This window comes from Phalangium opilio, unplaced genomic scaffold (genome assembly GCF_054372755.1).
Source record: "Phalangium opilio isolate 3A_F unplaced genomic scaffold, DU_Popi_V2 ptg000209l_1, whole genome shotgun sequence".
In the NCBI taxonomy this organism is placed as follows: Eukaryota; Metazoa; Arthropoda; class Arachnida; order Opiliones; family Phalangiidae; genus Phalangium; species Phalangium opilio.
The window spans coordinates 8547811-8568787 of NW_028324217.1; the positions used below are offsets into that span (position 1 = coordinate 8547811).

Below are 20977 nucleotides of genomic sequence, written 5' to 3' on the forward strand. Positions count from 1 at the left end.
TAATTTTAATTTTCCTCAATTTCCTACAATGGAAGAATACTTCCCCACCTTTTCGGAGATTAAGAAAACTCTCCGGTCACTTGATGTCGAAAGTGCTTCTAGCCCTGAAGGACTTACTAACCGGTTATTAAAAAACTGCAGTCCCTCTCTAGCCCTCCCCCTACTTAAGCTATTTACCACCTCTCTAACGGAGAAATCTGTGCCCGAGGAGTGGCGTACTGCAATTGTGACTCCAATTTATAAGGGCAAATGTGCCAAATCTGCTCCTGAAAATTATAGACCAATCAGCTTAACCTCATCGGTTTGTAAAGTATTTGAAAAATGTATTCGTTGGGCTGTGCTACAACATGTCACCCCTTATTTATCTCCCCTCCAGCACGGATTTCTCCACAATTAATCGGTCAGTTGAAACCAACCTCTTGTCGGCATTCCATGAGTGGTCTACCGCCCTTGACTCTGGCAAAAGGGTCGATGTCATCTACCTAGATATTGCCAAAGCTTTTGATTCAGTTCCTCATGCCCGTTTACTTTCTAAACTTACAGCCTATGGGCTCTCCCCTAACTTACTAGGCTGGTTGGCTAGTAATCTGACAGGTCGCTCTCAAGCGGTGCGGGTGGGTAGCTCCTTAAGTAATTTCCTTCCGGTTACGAGTGGTGTCCCGCAGGGGAGTGTACTTGGTCCCCTGTTATTTGTTCTCTACATTAATGACTTGCCGAATTCGCTATCCTCCCCCCTTGTATTATATGCTGATGACCTTAAAATTTGGAGAGTTATCAACTCCTACGAGGATGTTTCTACCTTGCAGGGGGATCTCAAGAGTCTTGAGTCCTGGTCTCGTTCTAATGGCCTAACCTACAATTGTGATAAGTCTCTGGTCCTCACCTTGCAGCGTTGTCCATCTGATCTTAGTGCTCCCTCCCCCTATTACCTTAATGGCAATAATATAAAGCGGGTTAATGAATGTCGCGACCTAGGCCTGACAGTTAATCACAACCTTTCGTTCCACAATCACATTTTGCGTTCCTGTGAAAGAGCCAATGGGCTGCTGTCAGTGATCAAAGCTAACTTCCCTAAAATCTCTGAGACTCTCTTAACCAGGTTGTTTCAATGTTATGTACGCCCAGTTCTTGAGTTCGGAAGTCAGGTCTGGAACCCTAGCTCTAATCGGGATATTCAATTACTCGAGGACGTGCTTGGACGGGCTAGCCGTATTCCGCTCTCCCTGCGAGATAAACCTCGCCCTACCCGTTTAAATGCCCTTGGGTTGAAACCCCTTGAAACTCGCCGCAAATACCTCGACCTTATTAGCCTTTTCAAGGTTCTCAGTCAGCCTTCCCAGACTTTTTTCACTGTCCGTGCCAACACTATGGGTACCCGGGGACATAGTCGCAGGTTATTTATAAATCACTCGCGTACTAATCTCATGCATGACTCCTTCTTCCGTCGAACAGTTCCGCTCTGGAATGCCCTTCCTGAGGACTTGGTGTCAACTGGCTCGATAAATCATTTTAAGTTGAAACTTCGAGCCTTTCTTAACATTTAATTTAGACCTTTATGTTTCCACTAAATTGTTATAATTGTAAAACGTTATAATCCTACTAATATGTTACCCAGTGATATCTCAGTGAAACTATTAATCCTAGTACTAAAGTTCCTATTGAAAGTGCCTATTGATTATATAAAAAAAAAAAAATTATTATTAATGTATATTTGTTATTCCACCACTACTTATTGTACCTTGATTAATGTTATTATTTGTATTTTTGAATTTCTACCACTATTTTTGTACCTTCCCTTTTGGAGCTGTATGGCTGACCCCAGCCCTAGCTCGACAATAAACGGAGCCAAAAAAAAAAAAAAACTTGTCTTATTTCCATGGCTGTTACTAACGATTCTAACGAAGCTGTCTGGTACGAGGTAACAGTCTGCTACTTTCTGGCGGTAATTTAGGGTGAGCCGCACATGGGCGAGTGACGATTAAAGTTGAGACAATTTATATAAGTATACACAAATTAATTTTAATCAAATAGCCATTTAATCTTCGCCCGCGGTTCGTTTACAAATAACATCCATATCACAATTAACTTCGTCATCGCGAAACGATTCTTGAAAAGTATTGAAGTCACAAATGGAGGAGTGGCAGCCTTTAACCCTAATAGGTTGCCCATTCAACTTGGTTTCCACTTTATAAGAAGCTGAATGGTTTACGCGACACTTGTAAAGTGCAGGACTAAATTGGCGTTAAATGGACTAATGCTGCTGGATTTTTTTTTTTTTTTTTTTTTTTCCACCTACTAGCTTAGCCGTTAGGCCTTGAGCACCAGGAAGAATTGAGCGGGAGACCCTACGCGGCCCAGCACTGACGGGGGCCGCTAGGTCGTATGTGTGTAAGCAGGGAAGGAAATGAGGTTTACTTGGGAGGCGACGGAAGGTGGCATTGGGGTAAGTCACCTCCGGCGGACACGGGACAGTCGGCACCTATAGGGTAGGAACGCCGACATGTGTCGTATTCCCTCAAACTTTGCCGCCCAGAAGCTTGGCTTACAGGAGTGCGCCACACTCCCGGCTGCTGCTGGATTTGTACGTCTCACGTTGACTGGAGCAATAATTTGACGCCAATGGTGCTACAGAATCCTTTATTAAGTTGAAAATGGAACAGACTTTCTTGAACGAACGACCGTGACTAAACATCAGGGCTGCTTTAGGATTCTCCGGTAAGGTTATTTTTGTCCTATTAGAGTTAATTACAATACTTTTATTCTTGAACGCTTGATGCTATACAATGTACAACAGATGAAATTAATAGTTGTGTTGAGCAAAATGTTGCCGCTGTATCACTGACGGTAAAATAATTTGTATGGTAAATGTCAGACCTACAGAGAGCTTTGGGTTGGGGAGGTGTTTAAGTTCCTGAGATAGTTTACACGGCCATACTGGTGGGTTGAATACGGGGGAAGACAGAAATCCTTCAATATGGCTGCCAGAACTAGTATAACAAAGCTAGAAATATGAATGACTGATCTGATTTCTCGAGTATATCCTGTATATTCCTCAGTACATATTTGTGCAAAAATTATGAACAGTAAAAGCAGCGATTGTGATTGGAACAATCATAAGTTTATAAGATATGTTTCATAAATATGACATTCCTATACTTCGTAATGCTAGAGACTTATTGAGATTTGAGAGCTATAGTTCAAGAACGACGCGAGAATTGAGTACACTCGTATTTGCAGTCCATCATCCTATTTAGTCTATAATAAGCCTTTGACAGCGTCTCACCAGGCGTTGCTTTTTTCGAGAATCTATGACGTTTCACTTACGTCACTTCATTTCAAGCTCTCAGTAACAATTGACAAAGTTATGGAACATAGCTTATGAACTTATGCAAGAACTCATATAAAACCTAAACCATCTGGGTCGTTATACCTTAGCCACTGCCATCGTATTAGAGAAGGCAGTGGTTTCATGATAATAGTTGACTGTTCCTGGAATATTCCGTTTACGTTATGTAATTCGTGTTATATAAATAAAATTTATATTTTAAAAATTCGCGCCTATAACATCATCTATAAAGTCAACAAGATGGCCCCGGCCAGATTACACTTTTCGCGCCCTCTAGTGACAAGAATTAGTATTACTAAATTCATTGACCCCGACAAATTTAAAATTTTCAGGTTTTTTTCCATTGTTTATAAAATAGCATTCCGATTATGAATAAAACCAATCTAGTAAGAATTTGGTTTACAGTTTAATTAAATAAGTAATAAACTGTAGTGTTCAAGTCTTGGCGGATTAATTAGGCGAGATATACTAATCAGTATCCAAGATTTATTCTACCATATGATTATGGTCATTCGTTACATTGGGTGGCAAGGATGCCGCTTGAGTGCGGATAAAGAAGTGAGGAATGTTCTCTCCTATATCTCATGCTTAGAAAATGGGGGTTACAATCAATCGATATCTGAGGATGGGGCGCCATCTAGGTTGTGTTTGGAATAGGCGGGAATTACGAATATAGCAATACTCTCCCGTGAGATTAAAACCCAGTGACTGTATGAGTCTTAAGATAATGTGAGGGTTTAACAATAAAATTCGAAGATCATTGGCAACTTGTAATATTGCGCTATGCATTTGTAACAGTTTGGTTGAGCTTAATGAGGTAGATTGTAATTCAGATTTAACTTCGTTTAACTCACTATTTTATACTGTCCTTTATGAGGTTATTGTTATAGTGGTGAAAAGATTGTTTAAAGTCATTATTTACACTGTCCTTTATGAGGTTATTGTTATTATGGTGAAAAGTTTGTTTAAACTTATTATTTATACTGTCCTTCATGAGGTTATTGTTATTATGGTGAAAACTTGGTTTAGCTGCTGTCTCATAGGTTGAGCCTTTCAGGCGCTCGTCTGTTTCGGAGTGGGCGGCGGCATGGATTAAATATACCTTACAGGGGTAAAATATTTGTTCCAGGCGCCCCTGTCGGTCACTATTGTCAAAGACCGGAAGTTTCAAAAATACTGATGCACGGGGTTATATAATACCATAAGTTTATAAGATATGTTCCATAAGTGTGTCAGTCGTTAATGAGAGCTTGTCATGAAGTGACGTAGGTGAAACGTCATAGATTCTCGTAAAGCGACGCCTAGTGAGGCGCTGTCAAAGGCTTAGTACAGACTAAAGAGGAGGATGGACTGCAAAACCGAGTGTAGTCAATTCTCACGTCGTTCTTGAACTAGCTCTCATTAAGCCTCTAACATTACGAAGTATGGGTAGTGACATACTTATGGAACATATCTTATAAACTTATGATAATACAAATATGTGAAAAGGTTACTTACTGTATTTAGTTCAAGTAGTAATGCTACAATCCCTAAAATTAACATGAATTAAATCATCTAATTGACAAATTCTTTGCAACATGTTTGAAAACGCCCGATTTTTTCGAAAACACGCGATTTAACGGTTTTATCATCTCACGCGGTCGACGCGAGATGGCGACATATCAAGAATCTACTTCCGGATGAATCAGTAAATTTGGGGAACGGCGGAAATATCTGGCTGCCTTGTTTGAAACAAACGTGTTCAACTCGTGATATACTAAAATGTTGGGGGACATAACTATCCCTGTAAGGTATATTTAATCCATGGCGGCGGCGAATTGGTGTCGCGGATGTGGTGGTGGTCCTTGGGACCAGTGACCCTCGCATTAATTATTATTTTACCGGTCCCACTATAAATTAAATTTCTAAAATGGTGAGAATAAAAAGCACGAAAAGACACAAAAGTAAAGAAGCTGAAAATTCTAATTGAATTTGAATTTTTACTGTAGGAAAAAGTAGCATATAACAATCCATAACAGTTAACTTTTATTTCTTATCACAATTTTTCAACTAGTTGCCACTAAATATCAATCAACATGTCTAATGATATTTGAAGTTCTTAATCCTTTTCTGAACTCTCCTTATTCCTTATTGCATTTTACATAAATTCGGTGGCAATATCTTCTCTCGCTATCAGTAAGCCAAATCAAAATCTAGTAATGTGACCATACACTACTGAGAAATACGACTACTGACAACTAGTACTGGCTATGGTCTAGACTGTCGACTACAAGAGACTCATTCTAGAGTATAGACGCTAGACAAGATCAATAGTCAATAGAATACAAAACTTTTGTAGGGAAGTTGTAGCCAAGGAGTACTAACTACCTATGAGTAGAATTGGTAGAAAATGTGTTGAGCTAGAAAAATTCTAATAAGGAACCCCGAATTTATAAACTGGTCCCAACGTCTATTTTTTCCAAAAACCATAATTAATAAAGTGCTCCCTGATACCACTGACCCCAACTTTTGGAATAAATAAACTGGTCCGAGCAATTAATAAACTGGTCTGGGACTTGTAAACCTGTCTTATTTCCTACCCTGTAGTGACGAGCCCATGATGTAAACAATAAAGATGGCCGCGAGCTACGAGGTTTAAGCCTCGGTCTTTAGTGTATCGGGGAGACGGGGACTCGGGGTCCGAGAAACGGGAGTTTCTGAAGCGTTTGCAAATCTTATTTAAATTTATATTTTTTACCTCTCCGTGTGACGTAGTCCAGGAGAGGTTCTGTAACGGCCGTGTCTGTCTGTGTGTCTGTCTGTCTGTGTGTGTGTCTGTCTGTCCGTTGTTACACCCACGTGACCGCGTTCGCAGTTTGCGTATCGGAGCAAACGTGTTCGCCATTTCCGAACTGCTTTCACAGTCACGGAAATGGCTCCTCTACTTGAGTTCTCACACCACCAATCTTCTGGTCTTTGTCCATACCACACGGACACTAGTCTGTTCTTACTGGCTGCTAATCACCACCATCTTCTGGTCTTCGTCCATTCCACGTGGACACCAGTCTGTACATACTGGCTTCTAATCACCACCATCTTCTGTTCTTTGTCAATCCCACATTGACACCCGTCTGCACTTACACTGCCTTCTAACACCACCATCCCCTGGTCTTCCGTCTATTCCACATAGACACCAATCTGTATCATTGGCTTCTACTCCATTATCATCGTTTGGTTTTAGGATATACGCGGCGATCAGCTAGGGTTACGAGAAATGTCTAGCCTCCCTAAGGTAGGATCGCTACCAAAGGTTTTCGCATTTGCGGTTTTTCCTTACTATTATAATGGAAACGAATCGTATATATACCCCAAAATTTGAAGAAAGCGGGAAGAGGGGTACCCTTCACTTTAAACGTCAATATTAGCAAAGTTTGAGAAGATAATAAGTATAACTTTATTTTAAACGATTTAACTATTATTAATGTTAATTATTGAAGATTAAAATAATTAAAAATAATTAAATTTATTTAAATATTAAAGATAAACCTCTCGTGCAAAGAGAGAGATTATCATTGCCTCCTATATCTACCAAGGCCCGTGCATGCGATATATTTCCTTCATTGCCTCCTATATCTATCAAGGCCCGTGCATTGTGATATATTTCATTCATTGCATAAACATAAGCGAGATTGTTTTCGGAAAAAAATACTGCTTCCACTAATGCGTTTATACTCCTTGTTACTGTTGTATAGAGTAATCATGATAAAAGCTTAAAAAATTACGAGAGGACAGACCTTTTTTATCCTCATTCAAAAATATTTTTTGGTGCTAAGACTGCTTTAAAAAATCCAAACGGTTAGGCATTGGTAAAAAAGACAAATGATATTTTTCAAATCTTATGAGATAACGCCCACCTAGTTGAAAATTGCCGTTTTTTATCCGCGGGAGCCATTCCTTATGAGAATTTCGATGCTAGTAGGTTGTCAATTAAACTACCGGTATATTATTGTTGTTGGAAATTGGATATTAAGTCAAATTAAGTGGTTGTAAAGAGCCAGCAGGTTTTTGCCACTTCTTTTTGTGAGTATTTGATTTTTATATGTAAAATGGAGGAAGATAATGTTGAGAGTAAGGATGAAATGCGGAAGCGCAAAGCGCGGGAAAGGATGAGGGCAAAAGGTCGACGTTTTCATTGGATACTTAAGGTTATATAATCTTCTCGACACGGAGAGGTAATATTTTGGTTTTCCCGACTTGTATTATTATGTAACCGATTTATATTACTGAACGAATTGTACCTTGTACTGTAGCAGACCACCCTAAAAGTTAGGCCAAGGTTTTTCAACTGTTGCTGATATTTATCTAGTTATGCCACCGCATGGATATTTTAAAATCCTTTCCTAACATTAGAATAAGGTACACACTTCGGAGTATGAGCCTGAGGTTAGGAAAAAACATTGCTTTGGTGACGATGGCCTAGGTTGCCAAACTAACAAAAAACTCTTGGCAACAGAGCTGCCAAAATACAAAGTTTAAGGAAGACAAAATAGGAAATTATTGCTAGTCCATTCTTAAACAAAGTTATATGTTCTTTCTGGACTGGTACAGTTTTACTACCCCCATAATAGGAAAGGCCTATTAAGAAAATCCCGTCAGGGATTTTCTATTTATACTCAATCCGAAATCGTAATGTTAAACTCTATGGAGCTTAACATTATGAGGTGGAAACATTTTCGCGACCAAGGGGGTACACTTTTTTCACAGCCTAACTTTACAGCACTAGCAAAGGCTGAAAAGGTATAGTATCTCATTTCTCGTAGTGTAAGGTTAACTTGGCCTTTTTGTATAGGTTTTAAAAATAAATATTTTAAACCACGCGCTAGCTCACGCGCCAGCACGCGCTGCATTTCAATTAAAGTTTCAATTCAAATCTCGCGCTTAATTTCACCATTTTGATTCTCTAATTAAGTTCACGTGATTTTTTTAAAACTTTTTGGGCCTAATTTTTGTCTTTGTAAGCCTAACGTTAAATGATCACAAAGAAATAGTAGGAGAATTTTTATAATTTTCACATGGTTTCAACGAATATTTAGCATAGTGTGTTTTTATACAATTTCCGAATGCAAGTTACGATTTAGTGAAATACTATATAATTAGTCTTAAAAAATTGGACGAATGAGTTTCACTATTCCAGAACTAATTTATTCCCAAATAACGTTTCTCCCCAAAAAGGGACAGATATTATACAAAAACGAGTTTTGCTTCGCAGTCCTTAAAAAACTGCATTTATACACAATCCGCGGTACTTTTTCAAACCCACAAAGGGCCAGAAATTAGAAATTATTTTATGTATTGCAATTTGAAATTAAGTTTAATCGATATGAGAAATTTGGTTTTAATTGCGTAGTTTAGACATTTGTTATGATTAGAAATTTTACAACAAAAACGGGTATAAATGCGGCGTTTCGGAACAAAGAGCTAAATCAAGGACTCGAGTTCGAATTGAAGTTTAAAACTTATACAAGATGTAACAACACACATATGAACACCTTATCTGAATGTATGATAAATGTCTGAAATACGACACTGCTTTTAAAACCACAAATCAGAATGAGGGACCTCATTTTAGGAGTAGTAAAGCGACATTTTACTCGAAATAAGTGTTCTTATCTCTTCCACCCTGAAAAACTAAAATGTTAAAAGCTCATTGTCTATTTTTTCGCTTTAATAATTTGAGAGGGATAAGTTTTTAGGGGAACAGATTCTATATAATTTCATACGTGAAAATCTAAGCTCCCTTTATCTCGAAACGCCGTATTTATACCCGTTTTTGTTGTAAAATTTCTAATCATAACAAATGTTTGAACTACGCAATTAAAACCAAATTTCTCATATCGATTAAACTTAATTTCAAATTGCAATACATAAAATAATTTCTAATTTCTGGCCCTTTGTGGGTTTGAAAAAGTACCGCGGATTGTGTATAAATGCAGTTTTTTAAGGACTGCGAAGCAAAACTCGTTTTTGTATAATTAATAATTATCTTAATGTTCTTTTTATTGATGAGCTTAAATTGTAAATTTTTAATTTGATACTTTCAAAGTAACGTTAATTAAACCTTCAATACCTTGATTAACTTATCATTTATAATCCTTATTTAATTTAAGGATGATGTCAGTTTGTAAGTCTCGTTAATTTAATTCCCCCTTTCCCAAAGAGAGGGTCTGAAAATTTAAATCACTTGGCAGAGACTGGAGATCTGCAACATTCAGTGACAGACTCTGAATCTCAATGGGCATTTAAAAAACTGTATAAATTTAAATTGAAATTCCAAATTATAATTAAATACTTTTTGTTTGATACGTTGATATTAACGTAATCAATCCTTGAATACTCTATTGGTACTATCAACACCATCGTTAAATTTATTACTTAAATAATATAATTTTTTAAATATAATAATCAAATTAGCGACTTATAATTAGTTAACTTTAAATGAGTATGTTTCATTGATTAAAATTACATTTCTAAAAATTGTTAGGTTGATAGCACTTTCATGTTTCATGTAGAAATTTCATATTTCCGTGGATGGAGAGATGAACACGTTGATTCCGTTTGTCGTTGATTGAAATTAGATTCATTTTGATCATAAATATCATTTTATATTTTGAGTTGTTGATTTTATGAGATTGTTGATTTTATTTTTATAATTATCACTTACGTAACTGTTATTAGTAGATGAACCCAGCGAGAGTGGAAACTGCCAAAATGATTAGTTGATTCCGTTTGTCGTTGATTGAAATTAGTTTCAATTTGATCATAAATTTCATTTTATATCTTTGAGTTGTTGATTTTATTTTTATAATTATCACTTACGTAACTATTATTAGTAGATGAACCCAGCGAGAGCGGAAACTGCCAAAATGATTAGTTAATTTTGCAAAGAATCTGCAATTTAATTCAGTGGTCACAAATAAAAGAGGAAATTAGCTCCCGTCGACATATGTATGTAAATATGTTTATAAAAACTCCTGATTAATTATCCTAAAATACTCAACGGGGTAATTTATAATTTAGTTAATTTCGGTGACGTGTCTTCTAGGGTGCGTTTGGTTGTATTTTAAAACTGACAGTTGTTTCCGCAAGGATGGTGAGGGGAGAATGAGTAATCTGAGAGAAATTGCCCCGCTAACTGTGGAACGGCTCAGGTCCAGAGGGACGCTAGAAAATGGCGGAAAAATACACGGAATAATGGCGGGCGGTCATCGTGATTTATCTGACGTAGACCACCCGCCATTTTTCCGAGTATTCCTTTCTAGCGTCCCGCTGGACCTGAGTCGTTCCACAGTTACCGTGCGGAATTTCCTCAGATTACGCATCCTTCCCTCCCCCAATCATCCTTGGTTTCCGTACTCGATCTATATTTCCTACTTTTCTGAAATGTACGGGATGGCTGGAAGAGATCTCGCGGGGACACTGACGACGAAAATTGGATAGCTTTTAGTAGATTAAAGTAATGGCCACAATAAAAGAGTAATAAAGAACTAGGAGAACGCGGGAATTTTAAATAGATGTATAGTTAAATTAACAATATCACATATGACACATACATACTCGTTTCTTTACTTGCAAACTATATAATTCAGGATAAAAATTACAAGAAAACAAAGCCAGAGGAAGAACTTACGTTTTTGACATCAAATGCCATGAACACAACGTTAGATCAAATTACGGAAAGGCTTGGCTTCAACGTTACTGCTGATCAAGTCAAGATGATGCTCCGAACTTGTCAGTTTGAGTACGCCATCGATGGAAATTCTGTATGGTGCCACATCTTTTTCGAAAGCGACGTTAAAGTATTTGAATATTTGGAGGACCTAAATGATTATTACAGTGATGGCTATGGCGGCCCAGAGCGAAATTACCGACAAGCGTGTCCTCTTGTCAAGGATCTACTGAACCAATTCAGGTCTAAATATTTTTGCGTTGTAAAATTCAGCTATTTCCAATCAAATCGAACCCAAAAGACCATTCTCAGCCCGTCTATAGGTTAAAGGAAACCAGTGAACTAAATATTTGTGAAATCGGTTGAAACGCGCGGACTTTGTTGCATAGAGAAGATTTTTTACATTTCTGGGCGCCATTTATTAAGATGGCGGCGGATTGGAAAATTCTTTCTTAGTACGCGCCTACTACTACTTATGAGTAACGTTACTGCAAATTTTCAGCCTTCTAGGGCAAGCGGTTTGGGCTGGGCGTTGATTATCAGTCAGTCAGGACTTTGATTTATATAGATATAGATTTTAACATATTGTTTCGATTTTGTCCATAGACTTGCGAAACAAGGTGAACATCCGAATGCCTACATGATGTTTTCACACGCGGGAGCCATGAAAAAGATTTTGAGCGCTTTTGGACTTTTCAAAGACGACAAACCACTCATGGCCAACAATTATAGCGCATCCAGCGATCGCAAATGGAAATCTAGTCTCATTTGCCCCTTCATGACAAACATCGCCTTTACCTTGTACAAATGCGACGGTGATCAGAATTTCAAAATTGAAACCCTCGTCAACGAAAAACCAGTGAAAATTAAGGGATGCTCTAACGAGCTATGTTCTTTCAAAGAATTTGAGGAAGCTTACCAAGACGCGGACACTTGCGATTTGAACAAAGTTTGCGTATTGGAGCATTAACTTAAAATAGTTGAGATTTACACGTAATAAAAGATTAGTTTTTATATATATGACTCGTTAAAGATTGAAAAGGTAGTTTTAATTTTATAACCAAACCGCTATCTTGCCGATGAATTTTAGTGCAATGGTGAAACGCCCACAGTTACTTGTAGTTATTATAAATTTGGTATTATTATTACCAAAATGCCTTAGGGTACTATAATACTTTGTTATTTTTTAAGCAGTTTTAAAATTGTGATACGCTCATGCTTTCATATTTTCATGAACTAAAATTTTTTGTGAGATTAGGGCCTCATTCTACGGTATGCGTGGTTTAGCAATTTTTCATACTAGAGTTCACGAGTATTTTCTCTGAATTTAATTAAAGAGGTACCACGTTTAATGACGACTTTTTCGTTGCCCACCAGTGAGTGCATTGGTGATGTAATAACAGCAACGCAATGATTACATTACAGAGTTGTTGACATTTAGTTTCGTGTTTGTAGAAAACACGCATATTTTTAGCTATATCAAGGGGAAACAATCAAAGCGTTACCTGTACCTTGTGTGGGGAAAGTTTGATTCTTGAGTACCAAACTCAGTAATGATAACACGTACGAGAGGTCATTCCCGTGTATGGATCGAAAATTTAGCCATAGTACCCTCGGTTTTAGGTTGGGCATAAGCTTTAGGTGCAACAATTAGTAACTTCTATTTACACGTTCCTTCGCTACTACAATATAATTAGGCCCGGGAGGTGACTGCACTCAATGATGCACAACAATGAAAAGTTTTCTGACATTTTCAAACAGCTACTGATGGACCCCAACTACATAAGTTCAAAAGATATGTTCCATAAGTTTGTCACTGGTTACTGAAAGCAGTGAAACGTCTTGGATTCTCGTAAAGCGACGCCCGGTGAGACGCTGTCAAAGGCTTTGTACACACTAAATAGGAAGATGGACTGCAGAACTGAGTGTAGTCAATTCTCGCATCGTTCTCGAACTAGCTCTCAGTAAGTCTCAAGCATTACGAAGCGTCAAACTTATGGAACATATCTTATAAACCTATGCAACTATGGTATTCCAGAATCAGACTTCCCTCTCCCAAGCGTGAAAATTCGAGACATTACAATGCATTGGTGACGTCATAACACTTGTAATGCATTATCAAACGAAGTAGACGACGGCATTGAATATTGGTATCGATTTGTTAGAGCAAAAATATAACTGGACATGATCTGGCTTCGTTTTAGCATAAGTACAATAGCAATTATTGTATTTATTATTCTAACGCAAGTGCAAAATTTTAGTCCAAATGCAGACTTACTAGTTTACGTGAAACAAAGAAGAAGAAAATCAAAATGGTATTGAACTATTTTTCATAACGGGGTCCAAAGGTGTTTTGATACGGTGGTTTTGAAAACACCCATATTGTAACTTTAAAATTTGTTGCTAAAATTAATTCTGTTAAGTTTATTTTTGTTGCACATTACTTTTTTGTTCTATATATTTTTGTTCTATATATTTTGTTCTAATTACGGTGATTTTACGGACTTGTATTAAGATAACTGTGCCGCGCACCACTGCGAAACAGTACAATTGTTCAGTTGACAGTTGTTTTACATTAGATTGTCATCGAAATTGTTTCGGAACTTGATCCATTTTGGAAAAAAAGGTTAATTAGCTGCAAATTATGTTAGGTAATTTATGAACGTTTGGTGTACTATAAATATATTTTAACTTTGATTTGTTTAATTTTTATACAGGTCAGTAGATCTTTATTTGTTAGTAATTGTGGGCATATACAACAGTATTTGTGGGCTTGTGGCTGAGGTATTTGTTTTAACATAACGTCATGGCTTAGAAGAACGGCCTTTTCCTAAATATAAAAGGAAAGATACTAAAAAAATAAATGATCTATTATTACAGAATAAATAGCATTTACTTAGTCTTAAAAACAAGGGACTACTGCGCCATCCGCCATTGGTTTAGAGGCGTCTGTTAAACCGAACCACTTACCCTTACAAGATTGGTTGAATTCTCACAGGCGGAGAGAGGTTAACCAATGCTGGCGCAATAGTCGTTTTTAAGACTAATTAAATTCTAATTATTTCGTAATAAGACATCGTGTATACTTTTGCTTAATATTTTTCCTTTTATATTTAGAAAAAGGACGTTCATTTAAGGGATAACGTTATGTTAGCTAACCCTGTCATTAAGTCTCGAATAAGTTCAAGATCACATGAAACGTGGATGACATTGAAAATTACATATTTTCAAAAACTTGTTACCTGGATATAAGACTTTAATTTCGTCAACTAACCTGTTCAATGCGGCTCTATAAACGTTGATCTGTTTAGGTAACAGAAACAATTTGGCATCATCCAAGACTACAATTTTTCATGACATGAGAAGTATTTTTATTTGATAAAATGCATAGGCCTAGTATACAAACACATTACTCATAAGTTTTGAGATTTTGTAATAACATAGCTTGAGTTTATAATGGTTCCTTTTTAATGACGAAGTCCTCGATCTGGATTCTCAATCGTGGATATGAAAAAACACCATATTCGGCGAGTTGCTTCGGAGATAACCTTTCCAATGCAACATGGGAAGCTCGCAATTTGAAGTTTTGGAGGGAACATCGCACAGCTTTATGTTGAAACAAATCGTGTTCATTTGCAAACGCCTTTTTGCAAATATAGCACTCGTAAATGACAGGTTTCACATCAGTGCTTGAACAGTTTTCATATCTTCGCGAAGTTTCGAAATATTTGTCATACAAATGATTAGATGCCTGGTGTACACGACGGGATGTTTCGGAAGGGAAACACAGATGACATTTAGAACACTTGAAAGACTTAGCACGGCAGTGTAACAATTTATGTTTTTTCAAATATGAGCCACATTTGAAAGCCGAACCGCATTCCGTACATTTGAACGATCTTTCATCAGTATGCACAATTTTGGAGTGTTTCTCTAACGTGTAAGGTTCTTTGAAGGTTTTGCCACACTGTTCACAAGGAAAGGGCCTTTCGTTCTGGTGAATATAAATCTTGTGAAGATTTAAACTTGTTTTGTTTTTAAATTTAGCGTCACATGAGTCGCATTGAAATGATTTAGCCATATGAACTGCTCTCTTGTGTTTGTTTAACAAAAATTTAGTTTGGTAAGAACGCTCACACTGTTGGCAATTGAATGGTTTATCCTCCAAGTGCGTAGTCTTGTGCAAATTTAGTCGCGATCTCAATTTGAAAGATTTATCACACATTTCGCATTTAAATGGTCGCTCCGAAGAATGAAGAACCTTATGATTTTTTAGTTCCCGCAATCTTTTAAAGGTTTTATCGCATTCAGAACATTTGTGGAGTTTCAACTGAAGGCCATATTGTGATATGTAACTAGAGTTACACAAATCATATTTGGACATGTGAGTAAGTTGATGTCCTGTCAAAGCAGATTTCCATTTGAAGGCCATATGACACAATTGACATTTAAATGGACGTTCGGACGAGTGATTGACTTTATGCGATGCCAATTCAGAATTGCGTTTGAATGCCATGTGACAGACTTCACATTTAAATGGACGTTCGGGCAAGTGTATGAGTTTATGTTGTGCCAAGATCTTTTTCTCTTTGAAGGTCTTCTGACACACTTCACATTTAAATGGACGTTCAGACGAGTGTCTGAGTTTATGCCGTGCCAAGTCACTTTTCCCTTTGAAGGTCTTCTGACACAGTTCACATTGAAACGGACGATCAGATGAGTGTCTCACCTTATGCCTTGTTAAATATGAATTATGATGAAACGCCAAGTCACAGATGTCACATTTAAAATGCTTCTTAGCATTGTGTGATTGTCTTTCATTCATTAATGGGGATAACTTCCTTTGTTCCTGATTCTCCGTAATTTCTACCACTGGGGGATGAACCGACTCCGCTTCTTTAGAAGTGCTAGTCTCGTCATCATCGTTCTTAATGATGATTGGCCATTTTAGTAAAGAGTTTGTAGGTGTTTCCAAATTTTCCACCTCATCCGAGTCCGGCTTCTCAGTTTTTATGAATTTAATTGGACGAAACATTGCAATAAATGATCGTAACTACTTTATGTTCTTATATTTTTATGAAACTGGCATCCAAGAAATTAGTCTCTACGAAGTTACAGCATACAACTTAAAGGTTTCAATAGGCTTGAAGAACGGCCATACTGATATATTTCATCGTTGGTCTTGAGACTGAATTCATCCACATAAGAAGTAGCTTGCTTTTTTAAACACCATAGGACCTTTCGCCTCAAGGTCTGTATACCGCTTCGCATTATTAATGAAAGAGGTTTTACTTACTGAACTTGTTAAATCGCACTATTTATGATTTCATTCACGGTCATTCAATGATCTAAAAGGTTTTTACAAAGGTATTTACGTACTAATTCAGAGAAATTTGATTTCCAAGCTAAGAGCAATGCTAAAGACACTCCATTCTCCAAGGCCACCGTATATAAGACTGGCTGGTACATAGCCAGGAGGTGGTTATCTTGAACACTGGGTTCACGCAGCATGAGCAGTGTCATCGACCTCTTCTTCTCAAAAGGGCTGGTCTTTCGTGCTTTTAAAGAACAAGATGGTCTAGGCCATAATTACACCACATTGTTTACGTACTCTTGCTATCCCAACTTCATTAAACCATAAGTGGATCATATTACAGCTCCCTATAAGTACTGGACGTAGGTTATGCTTTTGTAAACAGCGTTTTCTTCCAAGACATCCAAGCCCGCCATCTATAGCTCAGTTTTACAAGTATAGTTTGCCCATTAACCCGGATCTGGAGTTTCTTTAGACTACGGAAGTTCCGGTTGATGATAGCCTAATGGCTGTCAGACCGCCGTCAGTGTTGTGATTAGAGTGAAGCTTGTTATCGCGCTATAATTTTGATTTAGAATGGCTTATGTTTCTTTGCTAATTAAGAAAAACGTCTAGGACCAATGTAACTAATTACAATCGTCGCATGCCCAAATGAAAGACACATCTGAACACAATTTATATGTGATATTAAAATCACATAACCCTAAGCGACTAAAACGTTTTGTAAAACTGAAAAATATTGACCAGCATCTTTCGCGAACGGAAAACGTTAAAAAAGGAAACAAATTTCTATGTCGACGCACATAACCTATAATTCGTAATAAATCGGTCCAACTATCCCCGCTAAAAACCTATAAATCGGTGGAAACTCATTGCTGTATTAGGGGTGCACTAAAAATGTTCTAGCATTATGAATTTTATTTTGAACATTTGAATTCATATTAATTTCCTTTTCAACACAAGCGTTTAAAAATTGACCGCCAATTTTTTTTTAAAATCGTAAAAACAAAGTGGACTTCTAGTATTATATTTACAACACAACACTATGTATGGAACAACTTGTTTCCTTCCGCGCTCTTCTCTCTCAAACCTTTTCTCGTTGGCTACTACGTACTTCCGTTTTCTTGGCCCGCTTTTTAAAAATTTCTTTCGCGCCAAAATCATTCCTCTGGTTTAGTTCACAAATTCGCCGCTGCGTTTCGCATATACCCTCTTCCCTTCAGCGCTGGGAGACAATGCTGATGCACAGCGATGTTATATCGTCCAGTACTTCTAGGGAGCTGTAATACGATCTACTTCTGATTAAACTTTATCCTAGCGAAGTATAGTGGCGTAGGAACGGGGGGGGTACAAGGGTACATTTTATCCCCCTAAAATTTTACTAGGGCGCCTAAATAGGTCAGAAAGGGCGCCAAATTTATAATCACAGGGCGCCAAAATTACACTTAAGTAAAAAAAGAGGTAAATAGACCATTTCGGTATTACGCGCGGTGCTGTTTCCCGTTCTAGTGGCGGAGCTAAGAGCCCGTGTTCTGTAAGGCATAAAAGGCTTATTCAGCTTCACAAATTTGGGGCGCTGAAGACCGTTCGCGCCTTCGCAGAGATGAATACCGAAATGGTCTACTGTGAAAATCAAGCGGACTCGGAGAAAACTTGTTTTGAAAGGCAAGGGACCGTCCATAAACTACGTCACGCGAAAAAAAGCATTTTCTAGCCCCCTGTCCCCCCAGATCACGCTTCGTCACGCTTTTTTCAGACCCCTCCACTAAAAACCACGTCACATTTCTTTAACCCCCCCCCCCCTCCGCACTATGATTTGTCTTAATTTACAAATTTAATTTGATTAATTTCTTGAGTGATATGCCGCCCTCTCAGAAATATTTTGCTCGGCTGAAAAAGTTCTCTTCCGTTTTAAGCTTTTTCCCTCTGATTGACCTTTAGAATTTTAATGTCTGGATGTGCTTTTTAAAAGTTTCAAAATAGTTCCATAAAGCTTAGTTAAAGGGGCACAATTTTTAGGTTTCGACACTGTCACCGAAAACAGACTAATCGAGCTTGAGATTTAGAAAATTTGCCAAAGAATCGAAACCATTTCTATCGGCAGGGGGATTTGATTCATCCTCACAAATAATATGGGCGAATAAACAGATACATAAGATAGTTTACGCTGTTTTAGCCTGTTTATTTTAAATGCGCTATTTAAATTGGCTATATAAATGTGTAAATAGTAGATAATTGCTTAAATTTTCTACTATTTAAGCGATGATGGAATAACAATTTTGGTAAATTATTGTAACGGTGGACTATGGAATGTTGTCTTTCTTCTTCTATAACTTACTGACTTCGTAACAAAATCAATGCTAAATGTGACGTCACGCATCGAAGAACCCCTCCCTCCCCCTTGTCATGGACCGTCACAAATTTAGAAATCCCCTCCCCCCCATAAGAGTGTGACGTAGTTTATGGACGGTCCCCAACGCAACGGCAGCAGGAAAGTTGGACGACGAAACCGTCTTTTTCTGTTTGCAACTTCATTCGTCTCCTTTTTGTTGTGCCTGCCAAAAGGCTGCCATTACACTTCAGCAGAAAGAAGTTTCTCTATATTGAAGCTTTTAAAAACGTACTAACAGCAAGGCCCCAGAAGTCTTATAATTCCCATAAAATCCTAAAGTTTAGAAAGTATCCTATTTCTATAAAGTCCTATTTTTGGTATTTTGGTGTAATAATTTATAATTCCAGCTGTGTGACGTTTTAAACTTAGAATTAGCAAGATCTCATTCAGTCAGGACATCTGAAATGTCTTAGCTCACAGATTAAGCTCATTTATAGCACAGACCTTTAATTATGAAAAGGAATTATGGAAATAGGGTTTTCTCTGAAAAACATCTTTTCTTACCTGACCCTTTTAAATTGTTTGATTTGGTAACTTTTCAATCACTTTTAAGTCTCTTTTTTTCTTGTTGTTTTTTTAATTATTGGTCAATTTCCATGTAAATCTGAATGTGTGTCTTCTGTGTGAACCCTTTAGCATTTGATTAGATATAGGTGCTGTAACGCTCTTTATGGCATCTTACATTCTAGTAGATAGTAAATACCGGTTTTGGCCCACTGGCGTCAGTCAGTGCCAGCATCGTGCCAGATGGCACCAATAAATATGGCGTCAATGGGCGCCCACAGAATTTTTCCTCCTATGGCGCCAGTGAATCAAACATTTTTCCCCCAATATTGTTGTGACGTCAGTGAAACGTTCATGATGTGTTGGCGTCAGTGAATCAATCATGGCGTCAATGTTAGACTTAAGCGCCAACAGTGGTAAATAACCTTTGTCACACGCGTCATGTTCGCTATAAGAACGTGATTGGTCTAAAAGGACCGCCATATTCAAATTTAATACTATTTAACTAAATATATAAGCATATTCCTAATTTTAGGAGTTATTTCAACTTAATATTCGAATTTAATACTTCTAAATATAAACTTTAGAAATTATTTCAACTTAAACCAATTTCTCTTTATTGATAGGCTTATTTCAAGGATAAGAAATGTAAATAACAAGGTCGATGAACGTGAATAGAGAAACTCGGACGGTAAATAAACGGCCTATGTCAATAATTAGAAATCATGATAAGCGCTTGTAGAAAGCGGTTAGTGTCGACATGGGATCATAGTTGGGGGTTACAATGTTTGCTACGAAACGTGTAAATAAACAAACTAGATTGAAACTTGGCGCGAATTCCGAAACATGGCGCGGTATTAATTTTTATTATTAAAAACATAAAATTTCTCTTATCATAATGTATTTTTTATTTGAACTGATAAGGGAAATATACTCTATGTCCAAAACTCTGTCTCACATTGCCAACAGTAATGTGAACTTTCGATCTGATAAGAGAACCAATAATGATTATGAAATGATAAAAACATATGCCTCGATTTATCCATTCTTTCACATACCTGCCGAGGAAATGAACAAATATTTAATCTTCCTAAAAGTACGGATTAACAGTAAATAGAAAAGATGGCAATTGTATCTCCTAAACACAAACAAAATCAAATTCAAACCATACTAAACAATGATGAAAGGGTAAAACTCCTTTCAAAATCATCGGTAAATTTCCTCCGAGCGTGAGCAAACAAAGGTTAAATTGATAAGTGCAGAAGTGAACTAATTTAAGAAATATGGCGGGTAGACTTTCGAACTACCCACGCTTTAGTCCATGCGTTTAATCCACTTCTAAAGTCAACATGATTAGAGCAAACTTTCCTATTAGTGTTCAAACCTTTCTGTTCAAAGTTTCACTCTTTCTGTTCAAAGTTTCACTCTTTCTGTTCAAAGTTTCACTCTTTCTGTTCAAAGTTTCACTCTTTCTGTTCAAAGTTTCACTCTTTCTGTTCAAAGTTTCACTCTTTCTGTTCAAAGTTTCACTATTTCTGTTCGGTGTTTCACTCTTTCTGTTCAAAGTTTCACTATTTCTGTTCGGTGTTTCACTATTTCTGTTCGGTATTTCACTATTTCTGTTCGGTATTTCACTATTTCTGTTCGGTATTTCACTATTTCTGTTCGGTATTTCACTATTTCTGTTCGGTATTTCACTATTTCTGTTCGGTATTT

The 20977-nt window shown here is 37.3% G+C and overlaps 2 protein-coding genes and 2 long non-coding RNA genes across 4 annotated transcripts; 1 reads left to right on the forward strand and 3 right to left on the reverse strand.

The window, feature by feature from the left end:
* Nucleotides 1–3813: 3813 nt before the first annotated feature.
* On the reverse strand, nucleotides 3814–6517 carry LOC149618882 (uncharacterized). The gene is made up of 2 exons (XR_016375258.1): nucleotides 4844–6517; nucleotides 3814–4491 (listed from the first exon to the last, which is right to left on the reverse strand). It is a non-coding gene; the product is annotated as an uncharacterized LOC149618882 (long non-coding RNA).
* A 3199-nt stretch (nucleotides 6518–9716) lies between these two features.
* LOC149618883 (uncharacterized) lies at nucleotides 9717–10382 on the reverse strand. The gene is made up of 2 exons (XR_016375257.1): nucleotides 10202–10382; nucleotides 9717–10085 (listed from the first exon to the last, which is right to left on the reverse strand). It is a non-coding gene; the product is annotated as an uncharacterized LOC149618883 (long non-coding RNA).
* Nucleotides 10383–10659: 277 nt separating this feature from the next.
* On the forward strand, nucleotides 10660–13509 carry LOC149618884 (multiple inositol polyphosphate phosphatase 1-like). The gene is made up of 2 exons (XM_089854538.1): nucleotides 10660–11294; nucleotides 11658–13509. Exons 1-2 carry the CDS (start codon nucleotides 11032–11034, stop codon nucleotides 12019–12021), a joined length of 627 nt encoding a protein of 208 aa, XP_089710664.1. The 5' UTR covers nucleotides 10660–11031; the 3' UTR covers nucleotides 12022–13509.
* Nucleotides 13510–14398: 889 nt separating this feature from the next.
* LOC149618885 (uncharacterized) lies at nucleotides 14399–16534 on the reverse strand. The gene is made up of 2 exons (XM_089854407.1): nucleotides 16431–16534; nucleotides 14399–16314 (listed from the first exon to the last, which is right to left on the reverse strand). The coding sequence occupies exon 2, from the start codon at nucleotides 16084–16086 to the stop codon at nucleotides 14503–14505; it is 1584 nt and encodes a 527-aa protein (XP_089710533.1). The 5' UTR covers nucleotides 16087–16314; nucleotides 16431–16534; the 3' UTR covers nucleotides 14399–14502.
* Nucleotides 16535–20977: the final 4443 nt, after the last annotated feature.

What these genes read in the sequence shown, in the direction of transcription:
- LOC149618885 (XM_089854407.1), bottom strand. Translation starts at nt 16,086, where the DNA reads ATGTTTCGTCCAATTAAATTCATAAAAACTGAGAAGCCGGACTCGGAT.
- LOC149618884 (XM_089854538.1), top strand. Translation starts at nt 11,032, where the DNA reads ATGAACACAACGTTAGATCAAATTACGGAAAGGCTTGGCTTCAACGTT. An exon ending in GATCTACTGAACCAATTCAG is followed by an intron (nt 11,295 to 11,657) that starts GTCTAAATATTT and finishes TTTTGTCCATAG; the next exon opens with ACTTGCGAAACAAGGTGAAC.